Genomic DNA, 21,503 nt, shown 5'->3' on the forward strand with positions numbered 1-21,503 from the left:
CTTTCATTCACAAGTGAGTTTGATTCCTTCTCTTACTTCCGTTCCCACCACTAGGCTACACTGCCTATGCATTTTTTATGTTTAATGTTTGTTAATTGTGTTTTTTGTTCATATTTGTTTATTTCTACTTTTTGATTATTGGAATGAATATGTATCTTATAACCCCCCCCCACACACACACACCATCCATGTACATAACTCATCCAACAAAAACCAAAAAAATATACTGCCTATGTGAAGCAGCATTGAAGCACCCCAGTCAGGACATTTATTTTAAGGGTGAGAACAACTTAAGAATACAATAAGAGTATAATAAAGTTTGGAACAATTAATTTTGCAGTTGCATTGAATTTGTATTGTATTTGTATTTTGTTTTACTGCTACAGTAAATATACTTAAGAGCTCACTACAAGCACAGTAGTGCACAGTTCGTTTAGTGTTTCAAAGCGATTCTGCAGTAACTCTTCTACAAATGTTTTTTATTTTAAAAAACGAACTGGTAAACCTAATTTTAAGAACTGAATCTAGGAAATCAAAACGTTAAAAAATAAAACATGTCTAATGGTCATTATACAGCATTTGTTTATTTTTAGCCTATTCAATTTCTGTAGGTGTAATTTTTAAGTTTTAAAGTGTCTTGGAAATTAAATAGTAATGGTGAAAATCTGTGTATCCTGAACGAAAATGTTATTTGCATGTCATTCATCGCACACAGCGCTGTACAGAAAAAACGGAATGCCATACCTGCATACTGTACCACCTTAAACAAAATGAAGCATGATTCGATGCACTAATAACATTTCTGGTTCTCAGTGTTGACATTCTAATGGGAAATGGGTAATTATTTGTTGACAATCTTCAAAACTGAGAAAACAGTCGATATATATATATAAATGTATGTATTAATAGCACTTCAGCGAAGTTCGACGCTTTGAGAGGTTAATAACGAACACCCCCCACCCCGTGTCGCTGCGGGGATGCTGGTGGCAGTGGGAGTCCCCCCTGGGAGGGTCCCCTTTGCAATGCAGCTCCTGTAGTTGGAGTAGTAGACAGCGAGAGAGAGAGGCTGAAACCGAAGTAGTTTAGTTACATTAAGTGCATTTTAATGCAATATAACTCGGCTTTTTAGACAATCAGTTTTATCCTCTGGATCTCCCTAATTCATCTCCGAGAACATCACCTGATTTTGTGCTTTAAACATCAAAACACGTCCGTATCAGCTGGCATGAGCTAACCCACCAGATATGGAGACCAAACCTTTCTTGTCACTGGGTAAGTTTCTTCGTGTCTGTAAATAAGTATGTTTTCAGAAATATTCGGAGTTATGATTGCAGGGTATTTTCGACAGCAGAGGCAGGTCTCTTAGATCTGCGAAATTGATTTAGTGGCGTTTTGCCGCGTATTTGCAAACATCGTTAATCGACAGATATAAACTCCGGGACATGATTTTTATGTTATTTGAATCTGCTTTGTTTTGAGACTCTGTTTTAGAGGTATATTGGAATCAAATTAAGTTGAAACAAAACAGCAGTGTCGACGGTGTTTGATGACACGTCTCGGTGTGCATTCCTTTTTATACGAGTTTGTCCAACTTCGTGGATGACAGGGTACCGTCTGATAAAAAGTAACATGTTGATGTTAACATCAAATGCAACCCATCTGTTTCATTTTCTGATATTCTTTCCTCTATAATTTGCACAGAAACCAGGCAAAAGTTGGGCGCGTGTGAACTAGCCTTGCAGTCAGTATGTGATACTGTCGAGCCGTTTCTGTCAGTACGTTAAAGACATTAAGTGAGTTGTAGTAATTAAACATACGAGTTACGAACCTTTACTACTACAATCCTCAGAAATGTTCTGCAGTCCTTTTGTTCGTTTTGCCTGATTTGTGGACTTGGTTCGAAGTGTTCGAATACCTAAAATCTGTAAAGCAGCCTACTAAACGTCAGGTCTGTGGCTGTTCCTTTGTAGGGGTATCGTTTTTTTTTTTCAAAACATGCCGCTAACAGCTTCTTACAAAGTAAAACGAACCTATATCTAAAATGGCCTTTAGGATTCTACCTAGATTTTAGGATTAGATTTCTTGACATTGTCTTTAGGAAATAAAAAAAACATATGATTCCAAAATGTACTATAGGCCTGAAAACGGAGCATACATTGTTTAACATGCGCGCACGGTATGGAGAATATTGTTAAGAGGTGCACGGTAAATAATTCGTGTAGGAAAGTAGGCAGGCTGTCCGATCATCGGGAGGTCCTCTGCTGTTAATGTTAATGACAAGTTATAAAGTTGATCTCTATATCGGAGTTCGATCGCAATTCCGCTATTAAATGTTTGTAAAAAGTCTGAGAAAAAAAGTCAGATGACGGGAGGAAGAGGCGACAGAGAAGTGGAAACGCGCTCCAGGAAGGTGTTGTGAATTCTTTGTGGCTTTCTAGGTTTTGATGGTTACAATGTTGCTGCGTTTTCTGCTGCACAGTCCGGGATTTTGCATGCAGTTTGCATTGCGGAATATGCAGAAAGAGTTGAACCACAGAAAGAACGAGGGAAAGCTGTGATTGGAATCCGCAGTTAATATTTTTTTCCGTTTTATTGAGTCGTATTTCTGCTTTTTGGCTCCACGTTATTAGAAAACGAGAATCTCTCTAGTTGTGGGGGAGGGTGATGATTTGATCATTGTGATGACAGAAAATGTGAAAGTTATAATTTCACATTCCTTTTGCCAAAAAGACGAGTGTTGTAACATCTATCTTCATCTAATAATATTATCCAGTAGAAATTAAATGTTTTCGCCGTTTACATTGTAATTTTACAAACTTGAAAGTGTTTAAAATTGTAACTTCAGTACAGGTTATCCTTTCCCTTATTTAACATTTCTTCTGTTCTAAGTCCCAGTGACTTCAATCGTGATTTATGTAAGCCTTGAGACGCCTTTACCGCAACACACACGACACTTGCATTGTTTATAACAACAGAAACGCCAGAATTCATTAGGAAGTTAAAATACTTGTCGGAAACTGTATTGCTGCACATTACCAACCCATGGATAGGACACAGATGAAATTTGATATGCCTGTGTTTTAGAAATAGTGCTGTCAACAGTGCACTACTTCGTTAAAATAACGCTCATCATAATCATGGTGTTGTTCTTAATATAACATAGTAATATGTTAAATTAAATAATTATCACGAAATATATGTCCTGGGGGTTTTGTTTTAATTTTGACTAAACTAAATAAGTATTTGCGTTTACAAAATATTGTTAGTAAAATAACTCTGTTAAAAAATCTCTGCAAACTGTGGTGAGGAGCAGCAGCTGGTGTAAGAGCCCCATGTTTCAGCTACAGAGATCTTTGAACTATCCATTTGCAGCAATGTAATTCACTATCTTATTACATGCAATACCTATGGATTGTTAAGCTACACTTACATCACATTTTCATGTCTTCTAAGCTTATTGGACAGTCATTCTTGCGATTTTAATTTCACATATGAATTCATTTAAGATACAGGATGTGAATATTTCTGTGGTGTTTTGTTCTACAGCTATGAGTTTTTTTTTAAAAAAAAACATAATGGTAACCAGTAGTCTTTATACTGTATGTTCTGTGACCTGTTCAGTTTTCTTATTCAGTGTGTATAGTACATGTATATGCATATCATATATATCTGTATGTTTTTCCGCAGTCTCAATGCCTGCCATATTTGCTGTAATTATTAAGGCCTGCTTACTTCTGTACAACTTTCACAAGCTACTTCTTTATATAAAAATATCTTGAACAGAGAAACCTTCAGGGATTCCAAACTGACAAGCTTTGTCAAAGTTCAGGCCATGCGCCCTAGACTATCCAAGCCCAGGCTGAGCCAAGCCGGCATGTGGAGCAGTTGATTCACTCCAATGCCCAGTGTGATTTCTGAACAGAAACTAAACAATCAATTCTCCAGAAAAGCCAAAGAAAGCAATCGGTTACAGCTGCAGGCAGGTACGTTCTGGTGACTGGGGTATTTTCGATCAGGAGTCAAGTTACATCTTGTCAGATATCAATACAGAAACATTTAAAGGTGTCAGACAGATGGAATGTCTGGATCTTTGCTGTTTCTTCAGCTAATGATGTGGTATGCAACCTGTTGACACAGAGCCACATGGCCTTTTGTGCGTCCAGTCATGTTTTCACTTTCTTACATTGCAAGGAAAACAATTTCACAAACACAGAAATGCACTGCCCAAGTTCATGTATTATGCATTTTTTACCTTATTGATTTTTTTCTACTTGTACAATTCTTTCTCTTTATCTAAGTAATCAAATACTCAAGTACTACAAGTAATACAAGTACTCATTTTATTGGTAAGGATTTGGTACCTTTGGCTCAGATCTTGATGTTTCTTGTTAGTTACGATCAGTTAATTTTATAACAAAAAGTAAACTATGAACTGAATGTACGTTATAGCATGCAATACTTTTAATTCAGCTCTTGATAAGTGTCTTAATTTTAATATGTTGAAATAGAGGAGATATAAAAACATTTGTCAGTTCATGTGAATAGAGAAATTAACATTTTAACAATTAGGGAAATTATGGTAACACTTGGTTAACTATGGTAACCAAAAGCAGAATTGAAGCACATGCACCAGTTTTTGAAATGTGATTCAACAGACCAGACTTCTTTCTCCTCAATTTAAAGAGCCTGTTGAGGCTGCAATATAACCTGAAGGGCAGAATGACAGATCAAACAGTAAATATTAAAACTAACTATTGTGTATCTTACAGTACTTTTAACAAGCAGATGTTTGTTAAATGGAAAAATGGGGAAAATGCTTGACACTGTCAGCTCCTAAAGATTCATGTAAAGTGGTACTGGCTTATTTTTTACATTACTGTAGTGCACACAGTAGTGTTATGTGGGTGCGGAAGCATACATTTTATTTTTATTTTATCATCAGCACAGAAGTATCTGTATGTCATCACCATTAAGCAATTCATAGTCCCATGACTAAGCAAATAAAACTGTTCCTCAAGATTTATTTTTGCAAACAAGAAGTGTAGTTTATCTTATGTATTTTTTCCTATTTAACTTTATAAATAGTCTTAGATTCTAGGCTTTAGGTAAGTGAATTTATGAAGGAGGAGGTGGGGGGTTCTTAAGGCAATTATGTTTGCTAGAAATCAATTTTCCCTTATGAAAACTATTTTGCTGAATGAAACAGGCCATGGGGCCAAGTTTGAATAGTGGTAGCACTGTGTTAGGCAGGAGGTGTGAGGTGCCTAAAAGTGTATATGGCACCTGGAATCCAGCGCAATGTCCAAGATATAAGATGAAAACCATTTGATTTATTTTACAAGGTCATTCATGCCAGGCTGTAATGGAAATTAATGAAAAAATGTTAAAGTATTTCAGAAGATGCAGCCACCTGGATTTCTATTTTAGTCGGGTAAAACTGATATGATACTTGCAGAAATTTGACTTAAAACTAAACCAACTGCCTGTTTCTGTGGTGATACAAAACATCACAAAAACAGGCAGTTGGTTTATACCTGTTCTATATACTTGTTTGTTGAACACTTAACTGTCTGGAAAAGCTTTTCATAATGGAGATTTATATATCAGTTATTCTTTCTCAGTGATAACGATTTATCTGGTGTAGCAAAACTGAGTGCCCTCTAGAGTAAAATGCTGCTCAAACCTGTGTCCTATGGTAAGCTTGGTTTAAATGATTCCTGGTAAGTTGTTTGCATTGCTTGAATTTCTAAACAACAATGAGTGAGATACAGTAGCTGCATTCATACAGGCCCTGTGGAAGATATTAGAATGGCCATATGTGTAATTATTACTGTTACTGTTATTTTTCTTACAAATAATTTCTTATCTTTGTACTTTCGTTACATAAACAGACTTACAAAGAAATTGAGAAAAGTGGGTGTGGACACCCTGGTTTCCCAGGTTTCTTTTACTGTTGAATGTGCTTAGTGCAAAACATGGGTGCTTACAGGAGGTGAGACTTTCTTTTTTCTTTGGGGTGCAGTGTTGTTAAAAGTGAGTAAGTCTGGTTTACTGCACTGTTATTTTGTGTTTCTGAAGTGATTTTTACCTCCTCTGTGAAAGACCACAGATGTTGTTTTTATTGGGGTTTACTGAGATAGTTAACAGCTTAAAGTAACATCGTGACTTAATTATTTGTTTTTTGTCTGTTTTTCATTTTTATAATACAGTAACTATGCAGTACAAAGTCCACATACTATATCACCTTTTAGAACTCTGTTTGAATTTAGACTTTTGCTTGACTTGTTTTTTAAATCTTTCTGCACATGTTTGAAACTTAGTCCAAAGGAGTTTTTGTTTCTGAAAATGTCAGACTCATCAAGGGCCTCATTTTTCAAGATTGAATAACATTAAACTTATTCTGGGTGAGTAAGAATGGAGGTAGACCATTTTCAATGAGACACATCTGCTTTTAAAATTGGAATTTTGGTGATGTTTTATTTTTATATTTTAAGCATGTATTGAAGCTCAGGTGTTAATGATTTGCAGGTGAATATTCTGCCCACAGTACAGAGATAGAATACTGCTTGCACATGATACCATACGCCTTAACCTTTGCCCACTGAATACTCTCCAATAGGTTTGCTTTAAAGTTAGTCATGAAGTTCAATTGCCACAGTAGAACTTAAACTGTGCTCTCTAAATGTTTAAATTGAAATAATTCTGCATATATATTTTTAATTTCAGTATAATGTATTGATTTGCTATTCCCCACTGTAGCTTCATCCTAAAATACTGAAAAGCCTTCCTCTTGATATAACTTGTTTTCTAAAGGATAATTACTTGTGGACATCTGTTTACAGGGTCACTGGTTGTCCCAGGGATTATAAGTACAACCTAGTATTGTTAGACATGTATAGAGTGTGCTACTAGAGATCTATATTTCCTGTCTATATGTCATTCTTTGTTCATCTGTCTAGCAGTTCTTATGGCTATACATCTTAATGTACAGTATATATATTTTTTATAAATGGTTACTTTTTAAGAAATAGTTATTTGTTTCAAACAGGGATCTTAGGATTTTCTACCTTATCTTACTTCTGTTTGATTTTTCTTATAAGACCAGAATGCATTGTAGACTTCAGTTACTAACAGTGGGTTGACTGAGAGGGCATACACATTTACTGTATGTACTCATCTTATTCAAGGTTCAAAATTTCCAACCATTAGGAATTCCTAAAAATTCAGGGTGTGCTATGGCAGTTTGTTTTGTTACTGTTAGGCATTCACTTAAGTGGCAGGTTGACAGGGCACTTCTGTGCCAGGTTTAGACATGAAACACTGACCCCCTTTTTGCTTTATTGTGTTCTTTACGGTGGTTTTCCAATAGCATTGAAAGAAGATGTGGGGAAATTCAGAGGAGATAACTGTAGGTGTGACCTGCTGGTGTTACTATGTCTGTCACCTCAAGAGGTGTAAGGCTGTGAGTCAGAGTGCCACAGTGTTCGGCACTAAAACGGCTCATCTGGCAGTGTTTCCCAGAAATGGCCCCACTGTTCTTTGAAGATGTGAGGACTGATGCGCCACACACACAGCCCAGGCTCCAAATCAGCACTGTTTTTGAAAGAAGTTAACACAAGTACAGTTTATCCTGGCTGTGGCACAGTTGCCTCACTGTCACTGTGCAGTGCATGCCTCAGGGAGTTAATACTGCATTGTGTTTTACTGTACTGTATGTTGAGTCTTAAATGCATGCTCTTAATTTAAAAACTTAATTTTAAACTGTAATGCCCTCTTCACAATGACTGCATCATTTTGTATTAAGAACAGAGTGTAATCACTGCTCAGTATTGTTCCTGTTCCAGTTCATTTGTTGCATCATTATAACATACTACTGCTTGTCAAAGCAACAAACGGCACAGGAAGGACCTTTGACAGCCACCAACAAGCCATCAACACATTATGGGAAACCACGTATGTCAAACTTTCCAATTATGTCAGTACTGTCCCACATAGATTTTCTTTTTAAGAACACTTTTTCTTTAAGACAAGTTTAGAAATTGAAGAGTCTGAACAAAAGGTAAAACTAATTATGCAAATCTTAAATTTTAACTTTGTTTAATGAAGTTGAGGCAGTTTTTCAGAGACTGAATTGTAAGACTGCATGGTTCTGAAGGTCCAATATCACCTTTGAAAACAGATCTATAATTTTATTACTTATTAGGCTAGAACAAGGCTACATCTTGCCATTCTGTAGATGTTCTGGCCTTTGATATCTGATAATCACACTATAGTTAAAACTATAGTTTTAATTTTCTAAAGTATTTTTTTTTATTTTAGTATAAATAAATGGTATAACCAATAGGTTTCTAGTCATTTCAGGAAGACATAGATGAAATGGATAAACGTCCTTCCCAGAGAAATAACAGAAAAACTTATATTTTATTTTGGTGGTAGGTTCAAGTTTATTTCAGTGTAGCATTCCCTGTAGGGGTGAAGTTTTTCAGTATGTGTGTTCGTAAGTATAGCTTCCAAATGCATCTTTGCTAATTATGCTGTCATTGATCTGTTCACTCCTGTGTAGTTCACAGAATCCATCTGATATTAATATTGATGCTTAATTCTCCCAGTGAAGCAAACAATAGCCATCTGTTGGAGTGTCTGAATTACTCTTTGTAGGCTTCAGTTGCAGGGATGTGTACAGGTGTTCTCATGTTATGAGAGGGAGAAAAATAGCTGTTAACAGGGTTACCAAACAGATATTGACTGTGTAATTTCTATTATTTTTAAAAAATGTAAATTTATATAATTCTAAAACATTACAGTATTACACATCGGTGTAGTGTCAAAAGTAAAAAATAAAAACAAAGCATCTTTTACATTAAGGCAGAGCATAGAAAAAAGGAACGGGCAGAACAGAACTTATAAGTAATGAATCGTAAGATTGTAAAATGTAAATTTTTGAGTGTACTTTGAAACCAGGTACTGTCTCTGCAGGAAATAGGTGATGCTTCTCCGTTTTTAAGGCTCAAAAGTAAAATAAAACCTAAATATAAGGTAAACCTTTTTTTTCCAGTGCATGTTTAGTTGAAGAGAACATGATGTATATTTCCTTTCCAAGTGTTTTTTATTCCGTTCTTACTTTTATGTTCTTTCACTTCCCAGTGCATTTTTGCCAGAGACGTCCACAATTACAAGGTTTTCTCATTGTGAGAAAAATTCTCATAGTAAGCATTTTCAGGTGCAAATTTGAAAAAGCTTTGATTCAGTAGTACGGTCAAATTCTAATTCTAATAATGTCTAATATAAACTGATAGTACACTTAATACTAGTATACTGATAGTTGCCTCATCTGACTGAGGAAATGACAGCACAGGTTGAAGATCAGAGCTGCAACAACCCTTACAACAACACAACACTTGACATCACAAAACGTACAAAGGAATGAAATAGAGACACTGCAACAAAGATGCAGAAGGTTAAACAACACCATTTTTTAATTAAATCTGCCAAGTAAATCAGTACAGAGGTTTGTAAGAAGATTTTGTAAAGGTTCCTAAGTACAAAGGTCATTTGTCTTAATTGTTGCCAAATCTCAATTTCTGGCATAAATTTAATGGTTTGTTTTCCTAGTATACAGTACTTTGTGTAGTATAAAGATGCTTATCTTTCTTTTTGGTCTTTGGATATGAACAAGTTTTTAAAGTGGCAAGGAAAGTAAAACCTTTAGATTCACTGTCTAAAGGGAAAAGTATAAGTTTGTCTTTTTGTAATTGTGAATATAAATAAAACTGAATCTGACTTAGATTAATTGAGGGGGTCATGAATGGGAAGTGACAGCAGTACACCAAAAATAAACTCAAGGTGAGCAGTTTTGTGTTTTTTGAGAATTGCAGAGAATGCTGTGCATTGCCGGCAGTGAAAATTGTGAATACTGATACAACAGAGGAAGAGAGGGGAAGAGTCTACTCTTTCCTGTCACTATGTTGCTTATAAATAACCAGCAAAGAAAACAAATCATTAAATGGCTGTTGAGATCAGAGCTTTGATTGAAGCTGTTTTGATCATTTTGAAACCTAAGTGCTATTGACTGTCAGCCCCAAGACTCTCTTGAGCCTGTTTCTGATCTATTGGCTTCCGCTCACTGAAGCCTGTGTAGTACAAAGAAAGAGTCAATCCTGCTTATAATTATCCATGCTCTTCGAACAAGTAGCCTGCCAGCTTGTGAGAAAAGCAGGAAACTTGTTTCTTTAGGAGTAACACAGTCAATCATTAAGATTTCCTTAAAGAGCTCATATACACCTGTCAGCACAATATTAAATACCTTTGCTGACTTGTCAGGAACTCCAAATAATTTAATACGATTTGATCATTTTTCGAAAAATTACTTTCTGGATGACAAAGTTAAGGTCATTTCCACTAAGACAGCTGCAATGCTATTCCCTCTTCAGAATGATCACTTCCTTGTAGATTACGTTTTGTCCAGTTACCTTAGTTGTAGTCCCAGTTCTTTAAGAACAATCTAGTTAATTCCACCATTGTACAGTATATATTCAATTCCCTGCCATTTTTGACATTCCAAAATTTTTATGTTCTTTCACTTAGCAGTGAAATCCAATCTATTCATATCATCCATTGGATAGTTTTGAGTGAAAAGGTAAGACATGCACCCAAAATACAGTTTTCATTTTTATTGCCATTTGTAACAGCAAAAGTAATATTGTACATGTATCATAGTGCAACATGCATTTTCAAATCCAAGAAATACTAAAGAAAAACTTTGCCACTATCTTGTGAGAATTTTGTCAATACTGTCGCCATGCTGGCAACAATCTCAGTTGCTGTGCCTGAGATGTTGTCAAGGATGTTGTAGACTTTAGAAGTCTCAGAACACCTAATGGTATGTAATGAAAGGTACCATACGGTATGTATGTACTTAAAATGTTGACAAGCCAAAAGGACATTTTTTAGTGTAGTCTATAATGAAGTAGCCTGAGATGCCAGTGAGGGACCTCATTTCTCTTGCCACTGATCCATGGTGAGGTGGATGCCCCTGGGCTTCCAGCAATTGACTCTGTTGATCGAGGGCAGTGGTATGTTGAAGTTGCTTCTGTCTGATGTGTATTCAGATGGGCATAGTCAAACATGGTTCAGCAGTAAAAGGGTATCTTACCTATTGCACAGAGGTGCATGAGATCATTAACAGTCAATCTGATTAAGTTGCTGGTAAATCATTAGGTGAGGATCTGTGGCCCCCACTCCTGTTGGTCTGAAGCCTGGTCAGGTTGATCAACTAACTTCCCAAAGATGTTGGGACATCTCTCTAAACTAAGAAAAAATACATGTTTTATGTAGAGAATCATATAATGATAACCACTTTTAGTTTACAAGGGAAATACTGTGATCTTAACTTGCCATAATTAACGCTAAATTCAATACGGAATAGCTGATTGTATTTAATCCACGAGGATACAAATCATAATACTAAAATCATTCAAGACCTGGTGAGTGCACAGGCATAGTAGGGTATGCTTGCAACCATTGTAAAATTGTCATCAGGTAAGAGCTATACATTAAAATAGAGCTTTCCCTTGAGGAGTGAAGGTACTTATATTAGATGTTTACATATAGGACAGTGGATGCCCAGTTTGTTATCAGAATAAAATGATCAGAAAAAAGCAAGTCTGTAGAGCAAATTAAGTTCATTATTCCATTTCTTAGTTCCTCATCCAGTCAGGGGTCAGTCACATGAGCAGGGTTCTCCATTGCAGTCTAAGCAATCCTTTGCAAACTGTCCAGCACAGTCAAGCTCTCTTAATCTTAACAAGGATTAAGGCTGGGCCTTGAACAGAGCTGTAGGGCAGGTTAACTCATTCCAATTAACTGAAGACAAGTGTTAACATTCACATCACAATTGTCAAAATAACAGACTAACTTGTAAAGATGACAACAAGCAATTTATCAATGGGCACAGCTGCTAGGGATTTAATTGTCTAATACAATTTTCCCTTATGGAAACTAATACTGTAATCAGCTCATCAATCATGACACTGTTGTTGTGATTTACATACAGGTGTGTTGACTATTCAGCCAGGCTACATTGGGGAGTAGTATTCCTCAGGATTTTTTTAAGTGAAAGAAATTCATCACTTTCAGACGTTTGCACACAAATGGGTGTTGATCAGAGGCATTGAAAATGTAACTGACAATTCCATTCACAAAAAATGCCAAATCGAATTAAAATACAGTTGTTAATTTTAGATATTCCTTTTAATTCCAGTTAATTACTTAATCTAAATTTGATCACACTTGAATTGGAACATCATCTCTGTCAAAAGTAAAATTGGAAATGATATATAAATATAAACATTTGCCTTTTATTTTAAAGGCTATGCACACACAGTCTTCCTGAAAGCACTGGACTACATCACAATGTCATGACCATCCATTTCAGCAGTTATGTAAACATTAGAAAGACAGTGGGAACATTTTCTTATCTACTTCTTTGCACAACAGTTCTCTCTATATACTGTATCTGTTGTTTTCTTTATTCACAATACATATAAAAATGGAGATTTGAAGGCAGTTTGATATTTTTTCTGCAACATTTTTATTTAAAGGGGAGTATTGCCTTGTGCTTATAGGTCCTGTGTACTTTGAGATAATAGACTTCTACTTTTAGGTAGAGACATTTGAATACTTTGCAGTATTTTGGGGATGTTACATTTTAGATTGGAGAACAAGATAATAAGCTGGTATAGGCTATAGGTTGGAAATTGTAAAATAACATTTTCTGAAGGCTGAATTCTGTAATCTCTGTTAAATTACAATTGTAACTCTTGCTACTGTATACTTACAGAAGTGTAAATGACTGTTTCAAAAGATAACATGGTGTGGATTTGTTTTTTAGTCAGGCAAGCAGATGGCAGCTCATTGAAAAGACTGGCTTTGTATAGTTCAGAAGCTGATCGTGTTAATCACAGCAACATGAGAATCTTTTTTTGTGTAGTTAATGGAAAAAAGGAAAAGACAACTAAATTGACCTGCAATCAAATTAATTGAAGTGAGTTCTGACTGAACAGGTGCCAGAGAACTGTTGGAGTCATTCTTGTCTGCTGTTGTTTCTTGGACTTGAACTTAGAGAAAGTCATGACGGCTGCATGTGATTCTAACCAAGAGTTCAGTGCATCCAAGTTTGTGTTATGCACCTGGGAAGGGTTGAGTGGATAGCGATCAGGTGGAGGCAATCAGAACCAAAGTTTTCTTTCATTTTAGCAACCACTTTTTTGTTCCCCTTTCTGTTCTTTCTCTTCCCATCTCCAGGCCCTTTCTTTAACAAAACGCTGAAGTGTTTTGTTAAAGTTGATGGCAGGATCCTGAAAGATACAGTACTGTGAAGCCCAGAGACCATCAAAGAGCAAACATGTGCTTAATTGGCTGCCTTCTGAAATGGGGGTGTGGGAAGCGAAGGGGGGAGGGAGACAGATCACACATCTGGAGGAATTCAGACTTTGTAACCGTCTGGACAAATGTACTGGAATTTAAGGGTCTCCCTTTGATTTCTCTTCTTTCCCCTCATGTTGGGCTCCAGCATCTTCAAAGCTCCCAATTGTGGTATATAAACATTAGGGACTCCTGCTGCATTACAGGTGTGAGTCAATCCAAGCTTTAATAGCAGTTAAACAGAGCCACATGAGCTGCTTAAAAGTTGAGTTTGGCTAATTAAGTTAAAGTTTAATAAGACCTGTGGACAGGAGAACTAAATCTGTTCTTAGTAATTTATATTTTATCCATAATTTGAAACATTATAAAAGTATAAATCACGATAATGGAGAATTTAGAAATAATCTGTGTATTTTTTAATGTAATCCTTTGATAAAAACATTAAGAGTTTTCAACTTAATGATGAGATCTGAAATAGAGCCTTTATGTGTGCTTGTATGACACTGTATCACTGTACACTCTTCAGTTATTGATCTTGATGCTTTAAATACAAATCAGGTATTTGAAAGATTATTGATCTAGATGGTTTGTTAATTTGTTAATAATGGTTGTAATTACAGTCCGGATCAGTTTAACTTTGTATCAGTCAGTCATGGTGCCAAAATGTGCTTTTTTGTGTGTTGTGCTATGAAGTTTGCAATTACTGCATTACTGCATCCCATCCAGGGTGTATCCTACCCTATGCCCGTTGCTTGCCGAGATAGGTTCCAGCTCCCCCATGTATTGATTAAGCAGCTAGAAAATGGATTGGTGTATTTATTCTATAGAGCAAGGGTGGCCAACTACGATTTTGAAGAGCGATTTTGAATAACCAAAGGAAATAGTTAAAGAATATTTAAAATCTAGGATTTGAAGTGCTGAAGTGGTTTTTTATAGTGAAATGAGAACAGTTTGAAGCAGTGCTCCTTTTTCATCTTACAATTTGATGTAATATTTTATTTAAGGCAAATTTCTAATACTTCTCTGCACTTAGTTAAAAATGTAGCCTACACTTTTTAATAAGTTATGCAAACCTCTTTGCAGTAAGAGTTCCAAAAAAAAAATCAGGATTTTGTTTTCCGTTTTTTCCAGAATGTCAGAAATGTGTATGGCAGAGTGGTGAATCAATTGAAAATAATATAACATAATTATTTATTTAGAAATACATTTTAATTGAGAATAAATATTTATTTAGAAAGACATTTCAATTGAGAACAACGTCTCATTTACAGTGAGGACCTGTAGAGTATCAATTTCTACATCAGGGCTTTTACTTGAACAATGTGAATGCAATATCTTGCTCAATATTGTTACAGCAGTACCCATTTGGAATTTGAACTACAGTCCTCTATAATAGTAGAAGATGACATTTTAAACTGATTTCTGTTTTAAACATTTTGCAGCTTTTCTAATGTTTAAAACTATAATACTTTAATTTTAAAAGAGTCTTTTTCCCCAAAAGAAATATGTGTTTTATGTGGAGTATTTGTCAGTGTTGAAATAATAAGGGAATATTTTTAATTATATGGATAGTACCAAAATCTGACATTTTGCATGTAAAATGAAAAAATGCATGCATCATAGTGCCTTTCCAGTCACATTGATGATATCAGGTGAAAATATATTTTTTGTGTGATTTGTAATTATTTTAGTTTTAGGTAATCATGTCCAAAGAGTTATAATTTCACTTCTGCTCTGGATATCCATCCATTTCCTAACTGGTACTTGCAATTCAAGGTCATGGGGAGCCAGAGTCTATGCCGTCAAGCAACAGGCACAAGGCAAAATACACCCTGGACAGGACACCAGTCCATCACAGGGCAGACAGATACACATTTACAATTACTCTGAAGCCAGTTAACCTAATTGTTTTTCTTTGGACTTTGAGAGAAAACCAGAGCACAGAAACACGAACATGGTTGGGAATTGACCCCAAGGCCCCAGTGCTGTGAAGCAGCAATGTTAACCTCTGCGCCACTGTACCGCCCCTCTCTGGACACATTTTTCTTTAATATAGCTGTGGCTATTTAGTTCTATTGGGTCACCCATTGGTCCCCTGCTGAGAAATTATTTATCCGATAATGCTCATGAAATTGGTATAGTATCTCATTCATCTCAATATGAAATCAAGACTGGAAAGAAAATATAATCCATGTGGAAGCTCTCATTTATTTAGTGAACAACAAGGAGAACCATGAGTTTGTTTTCTGATGACCCAGTAAACATTCTTATTTCAAAACAATGCTTCATTCATGAATTTATCCTCTGCAATGGACAATTTTAAGAACTGTTGGTCTGAAAGAGGTTAAACAGATTAACCAAGATTTTTTTAATCATGTTTGTTTATCTTTAATGTGCAGTAATTACTGTTTAATGATATTGGAGCATTGGGGTTTAAGATGGGGAGTCTCAGGTTTAGGTTGAAGACAAGAGAATGCCAGAGAATTCCAACTGCTGGAATGCTGATTTTAAGCCATCCACCATCAATGTTGAGGTGTTTGTAGGTGTAGTTCTCAATGTAAGAAAACAAGTAAGCATGCTCTTTAAGGCAGTCTTTTAATGAGACCCCTCTGCAAAGTGCAAACACCTCATGATGTCTTCATTAATAGTCACACTACAGATCCAGCTGTCTATCCATGCACTTTGTGGATAGGTAAAACACATTAGATGTTAGTACAGTATCATCCACCTTAAAGCAACAAATCACCCTAAAATTAGCACCATGTACGTCATCTTTACATGAACCTTTACATGAAAAATTGTTTACCAAATACTTAAACTTAACACATCTTCCTTTTAAAATGGCATTTGGCCCCACACAACCTACCATTTCTTATGTACTGTAGTTCTGACAAAGTCTCCCTTGAAACCAGACAAAGATGTTTGAATCTTAATTGGGATGTTATATTATCTTTTTTCTCTACATATGTCCTACATATTTCTACTTCATTGCCCAGTGTCTATGTACATCAGTGCAGCAGTAGTGAGCCGTAAGTACATAATCATTTTCAGTTCCTACATTATATATCAGCTTTAGTACCTCCATCTGCTTGTATTATAAAACATGTTAAAAAGGAATTACTTAATTACCTTAACTAGCTTTACTGGAAAATCTCTGGAAAGCAATAGAAAAAAAAACCCTGTCTAGAATAGGAGCTTTCCCTACAGCATTTCTTTCCTAACCATGTTAAAATGTGCATTTAGATATCATAAACAGTAGATACAGTAGTTAAGAAGTAAGGTGAGTAAATTGATGGTCATAGCACAGTTAGACCCCTCTGACTTTTATCACTCATTTTTTGTTCCCAGATAATTGAGGAAAGCTACCTCCTATTTTTATATTTTACAAAGATTATTTGCATAATTTATGTGCAAGTATTACAATATGTTGCAATAAAAATCTATGTTTTTAAGACAAATCCCAGTGTGCACAACAAAAACGTAAAAAAAACATTGAACTACCTAGCTTAGGAATCTTCAAACTTTTGAGCAGTTTTGTTTTATTGGTTAAATTTTGAAATTCCAGAGAGAGTAATTCAGAGTTTACAGTTGACTTTCAGCAGTTGACTACTTCTCTGAATTTTAGTGAATCATGGATTGTGCACATTTAGACAATGACATTTTGTCTTTTCTCCCTGAAGGAGAAGGGTTTTTTCATCTGATCTGTGTGTTTATCTAGAAGGCAATTAATTACTAATACAGTTAGCTACTGTGTGACTGATGTTCAGTCAAAATCTGCTTTTGTGGTATTAAAATTTTTCCAAAGCTATATTTTCATGCAGGAAGTCATAGTCAGGAAAGAAAACTTGTATTGAATAGTGTCTAAAAAGTGTCTGTGCTTTGCTGTTTACACTATTGCTGTGCTAACATTTTTAGCACTATCTAGATAAAAAACTTTAATGTGTGCATTCTGCGGAACGAGTTATTGTGGTTTTTAGAACACTGATGACTAAATTATCACAGGACTGGCTTCTGGCTGGTTGGGCAACTGAAAGAAATTACCTTTTGATTATTCCCTCTAATGTTCACATATTTCACAAAATGACACACTTACATGTCATAGTCAAAACTCAGAGCATTTAATTTTAGACTTTTAAGACTTTAAGCACGTCTTCACAAGAAAGTACATAAAAGTCTTTCTTAAATTTTAGAATAATATTTTTTTAAGAAAACAATATACTAAGGAGCATGTGCCTAGGTTATTTGACAGTGAGTGGTCAGTCTACATGACATTTTTGATTCCCAAATAAAACACATATCTCATCCTCAACACTTTTTGGAGATTATTTTAAAAAGTGCAGTGCAGTTCCAGGAATACAATAAATACACTGCTTGTAGTTCTATAACTGCTTGATGCTCATTATTTAGTACACCCGCAAAACCAACACAATATCAGAAATTGTATTTTACTGCAATGCTATACAATAAGATTGCATCTTTGAAGAACTTTGATTCTGATATGCATGCTTGTCAGTGCCTTCCAGAATCCTGTGACTCTACTGTTGATTTTATGACTGTAAAGAAGGCATGACTAGATTTTCCTGTTTTTAGCTCTACTATACAATATGCACACAGTTTATTTTTTCATGAAGCACAAAGCCCACACAATAGAATATTTATTTGAAGTGGTAGAGAAGAAGACATTTGTTTTACCTTGATGTGAAGAGCAATCAAAAAATTGTCATCATGGACAAAACAGAGCTGGACTGTGTTTACTAATCCCATTGAAACCAAATGAGCTAACAGTGCTTCATGCAACCACAGTGAAAATATACATTACTGCTTTTTGAAAGTCTTTTCATTAACATTCTGTGGGGGAAATTCTCATTCATTTCAGAGATCTGCCATGAGCCATGTAGTTTGTCTTTGATTTTGAATGTAATGTTAAACATAGCTCATTTTCACATAAAAATGTTCTGATATTTAAGTTTTGAACTTCCATATTGTACACTTATCAGTTTTAGATAAAATAATTTGGGGTTCTGTAAATTAACTTTACACATTAAGGTATACAAATATATAGAACTTGAGTGTACATAATATTGTTCATTATTATTGGTTGCTGTAACCCAGACCTCTTTGTGAGTTAAAACTACTGTAATCACACATGTTCAACTCATTTTTTCCATGTTAATCAGTGGTAGTATATGTTGATAACTAAACTAATATTTTTGTTAACTTTTTGTAACAAACATGGAAAATACTAGGTACAGTACAGTGAGAATTGCAATATACAATATACCTACTACCTACTGTATACAGTATACCTATATACTGTAGTATAATTGTAGTTCAGGTGGGTAGCTGCGTAGTATGCGTAGTCTACAAAGGAACAAGTAATAGGTTTATTCCATGCTGACAAAAAAAGAAAGAAAACACAACGTTTCAGCCGTGGAGCCTTCTTCAGGTGTGTATTATATGTCCATATACAATTAGTATAATTGTATATGGACATTCAAATCCCCCTTCTCCAGATGAAAATCCAAAACATTGGATAAAACAACGTTCATCACTACATCACTGATTGACAGAGTGCAAAAACTTTAAAAATACAAATCCTATGTAACATTCGTATGTACTCTACATACCATCCTCAAATACTTTAAAGAATAAATAGCATATATGGTATATTGAGTGCTTAGTGTTTGAATGTACACTACTGTATATACAATTCTCAAAAACGTATATAAGTATATATTTTATAAAGGATATATACTGTATGTTGTCCTATATGTATTTAGTGTATAAAATATATATAGGTCTCAGTTTATGCAAATGGATGATTAGTGTATGTCAACAAATACAGATTCATTTAATGTGTTTTGTTAATTTAGGATTTTCTGGTTGCTGAAGAAATGTTTTGTTTTGCGAAAAGCTCTGGAAGCGTTGAAAACCTGGTATGCGTTGTGGTCGCTGCCATTCTGCGCTTCTCACAACCTGCCTGTAGAACTGGGCTGTGCTTTGGTCTCAAACTCCAGTTCACTGATTCCCCCCTTCACCCCAAGGCTCTCCTGGGCCTGGGCCTTCGTCCTGGGCCCACCTGAGCAGCTGCCCTCCTTTTTCAGGACACAGACACAAGAGATGTGCAGGTGGACAGTAGGGAGGAGGTGGTTTTGCGCAGCAGAGGATTGCCTTCCCACACCTGACAGACTGATTCCTTCATTCCCTTTTTTCCTCAGACTTTTACTCAACTTTGTGTAATATAACTTGACCTTTAGATTAATCTTTTTCCTGCCCATTTTGTGGGATTTCAGAGAACTCCCCTTTGCTGTTCAATGGCTCAGTGTCTAAATGACAGAGCTAAATGTTTACTGTTGTCATGCAGATTTTTGAAAATTGTCAGGTGTTTTTTTATTTTAAATAAAGGATTTAAATATATAAATATTTGTGACTTTGGTGGTATTTGATAAAATAATCTATTATTCACTCTTTTATGCTCTGGGTAAAATTGTTGGATTCATACATTTAAATACATTTTGTTTCAATGGATTGATTTCAGATTTTTGCTATGTTTATATGTGTTCTTGAAAGTTTAAATATTCAGGTGATACTTCATTATGTAATACAATTTAGATATTTCTTCGGACAAGGCTGTTATGTGGATATGCATCATGTCTTTTCTGTACATAACAAGGGTATTATGATATTACAGCATAATCTCTAGCAATTCAGGCTTTCAAAAAGATAAGCCGAATATCAGATTTCTCTGAAGAATAAGCTGCTCATTCAACCCAAAGACAGTTTTTCCCTCTAGGATATTTTGTGATTTTGTCTATTTACTTCATTCTTACACTTACTGGGTCAGGTATACTTACAACCCCAGTTATTTAATTTTTATTGCAAATATAAATGGAAAGATTTTTTTCCTAATAGCCAACAAGTCATTTCGGTTCATCCTTACAGCCCATTAAAATGATTTTACCTGCAACACCCCATGAAAACTTTCATTGGACCCTGTCCCCAGAAAAACACAATATTTGTTTTGTAAGTGACAGCAAGCTGTTAAAAATTAATCCAGCCTGCAGTCTTGCTGGATCACGTGACTTGACCTAGTTTTCCCTTTTTTTTCCTTTGTGAACAGTCAGTAGTTGTAGATTGTTGTGTGTTGTGTTGACTGAGTGCTTTGATTTTGTGTGTTAGCATAAAAATATAAAACGTTTGCTTTCACTGGCTTTAATTTCTATATAAAGATTAATATTATTTTTTTTTGTTAACTCCCTAATGAACATTAGGTTTGATGGGATGCTATATGATGTTATCGGTTTGTTGATTTACTGTTTTTATCTGAATTGTGATTTTTTGCAGTCCATTAGTGCCCTTTTAACTTATTAAAAGATAGATGTCTGTTTGCTGATTCCCACCATCCCACACAAAAATACATTCACTCCCATTACTGTTCAGTCTTGATGCCAGCAACCATGTTCTGCTGCAGTTTTCCTTTTCTCTGGCTACCAAAATGAAAAGTTTAATTCCTAAAACAGATAACATCTTCAGTGTCATTTTTTTTCTCTGAAATTTAATTCACAGTCCAATTTCGTGTATAAAAGTAGTCTACTTGTTTTAAGTCTAGCCTTTATTTACATGGTGCTGTTACAGGAACAAGGAGCCCTTGGTTAGGTTACACTTACAGTAATTTTGCACTATCACATTGTTTTCTGTCAAAGTAATAACCTGCATTTACAGTAGCATTCTGAAAAGATACAATCCCTTCCTTTTCTGTGTACTTGAATGTTTGTTTAAAAGGGACAGTTTAAATATTGAACAAACACTAAAAATGATTTCCCTTAGCATACCACCTTTTTTATTTTTGCAATGTTGTTTTTTTTTGGCACTGTCATACCAAGTCCCTGAGATTGTGTTTACACCCAGGAATGTGGGCCTTTCACATGATCTTCTGAAGCTGGAAACAATTAGAGAACAATGAGAAGCTGAAGAACAGGATGCAATGTCGTCTGTGGTTGTTAGCATTTTCCTGAAATATCTGTGGCATGAAAATAATGAATTACCTGCTATAAACACGTGGTATAAGCAGAATACTCTTT

The 21,503-nt window shown here is 35.3% G+C and overlaps 1 protein-coding gene across 3 annotated transcripts in view; it reads left to right on the plus strand.

Annotated features, from left to right (window-relative positions):
* Positions 1-1,002: 1,002 nt before the first annotated feature.
* The window catches only part of LOC148643982 (retinoic acid receptor RXR-alpha-A), a 134,792-nt gene continuing 114,291 nt past the window's right edge, over positions 1,003-21,503 (plus strand). The window contains exon 1 of one of the 3 annotated variants that reach the window (XM_088615495.1): positions 1,003-1,272. In XM_088615495.1, the coding sequence (XP_088471621.1) occupies positions 1,245-1,272 (28 nt within the window). In that variant the 5' untranslated portion in view covers positions 1,003-1,244. Of the gene's footprint in view, positions 1,273-2,274; positions 2,411-21,503 lie in introns of those variants that run through there. The other 2 variants (XM_088615496.1, XM_088615497.1) reach the window with 2 other exon arrangements.

The sequence above is a fragment of the Lepisosteus platostomus genome, chromosome 21, assembly GCF_059453375.1.
Source record: "Lepisosteus platostomus isolate fLepPlt1 chromosome 21, fLepPlt1.hap1, whole genome shotgun sequence".
NCBI classification, from domain to species: domain Eukaryota; kingdom Metazoa; phylum Chordata; class Actinopteri; order Semionotiformes; family Lepisosteidae; genus Lepisosteus; species Lepisosteus platostomus.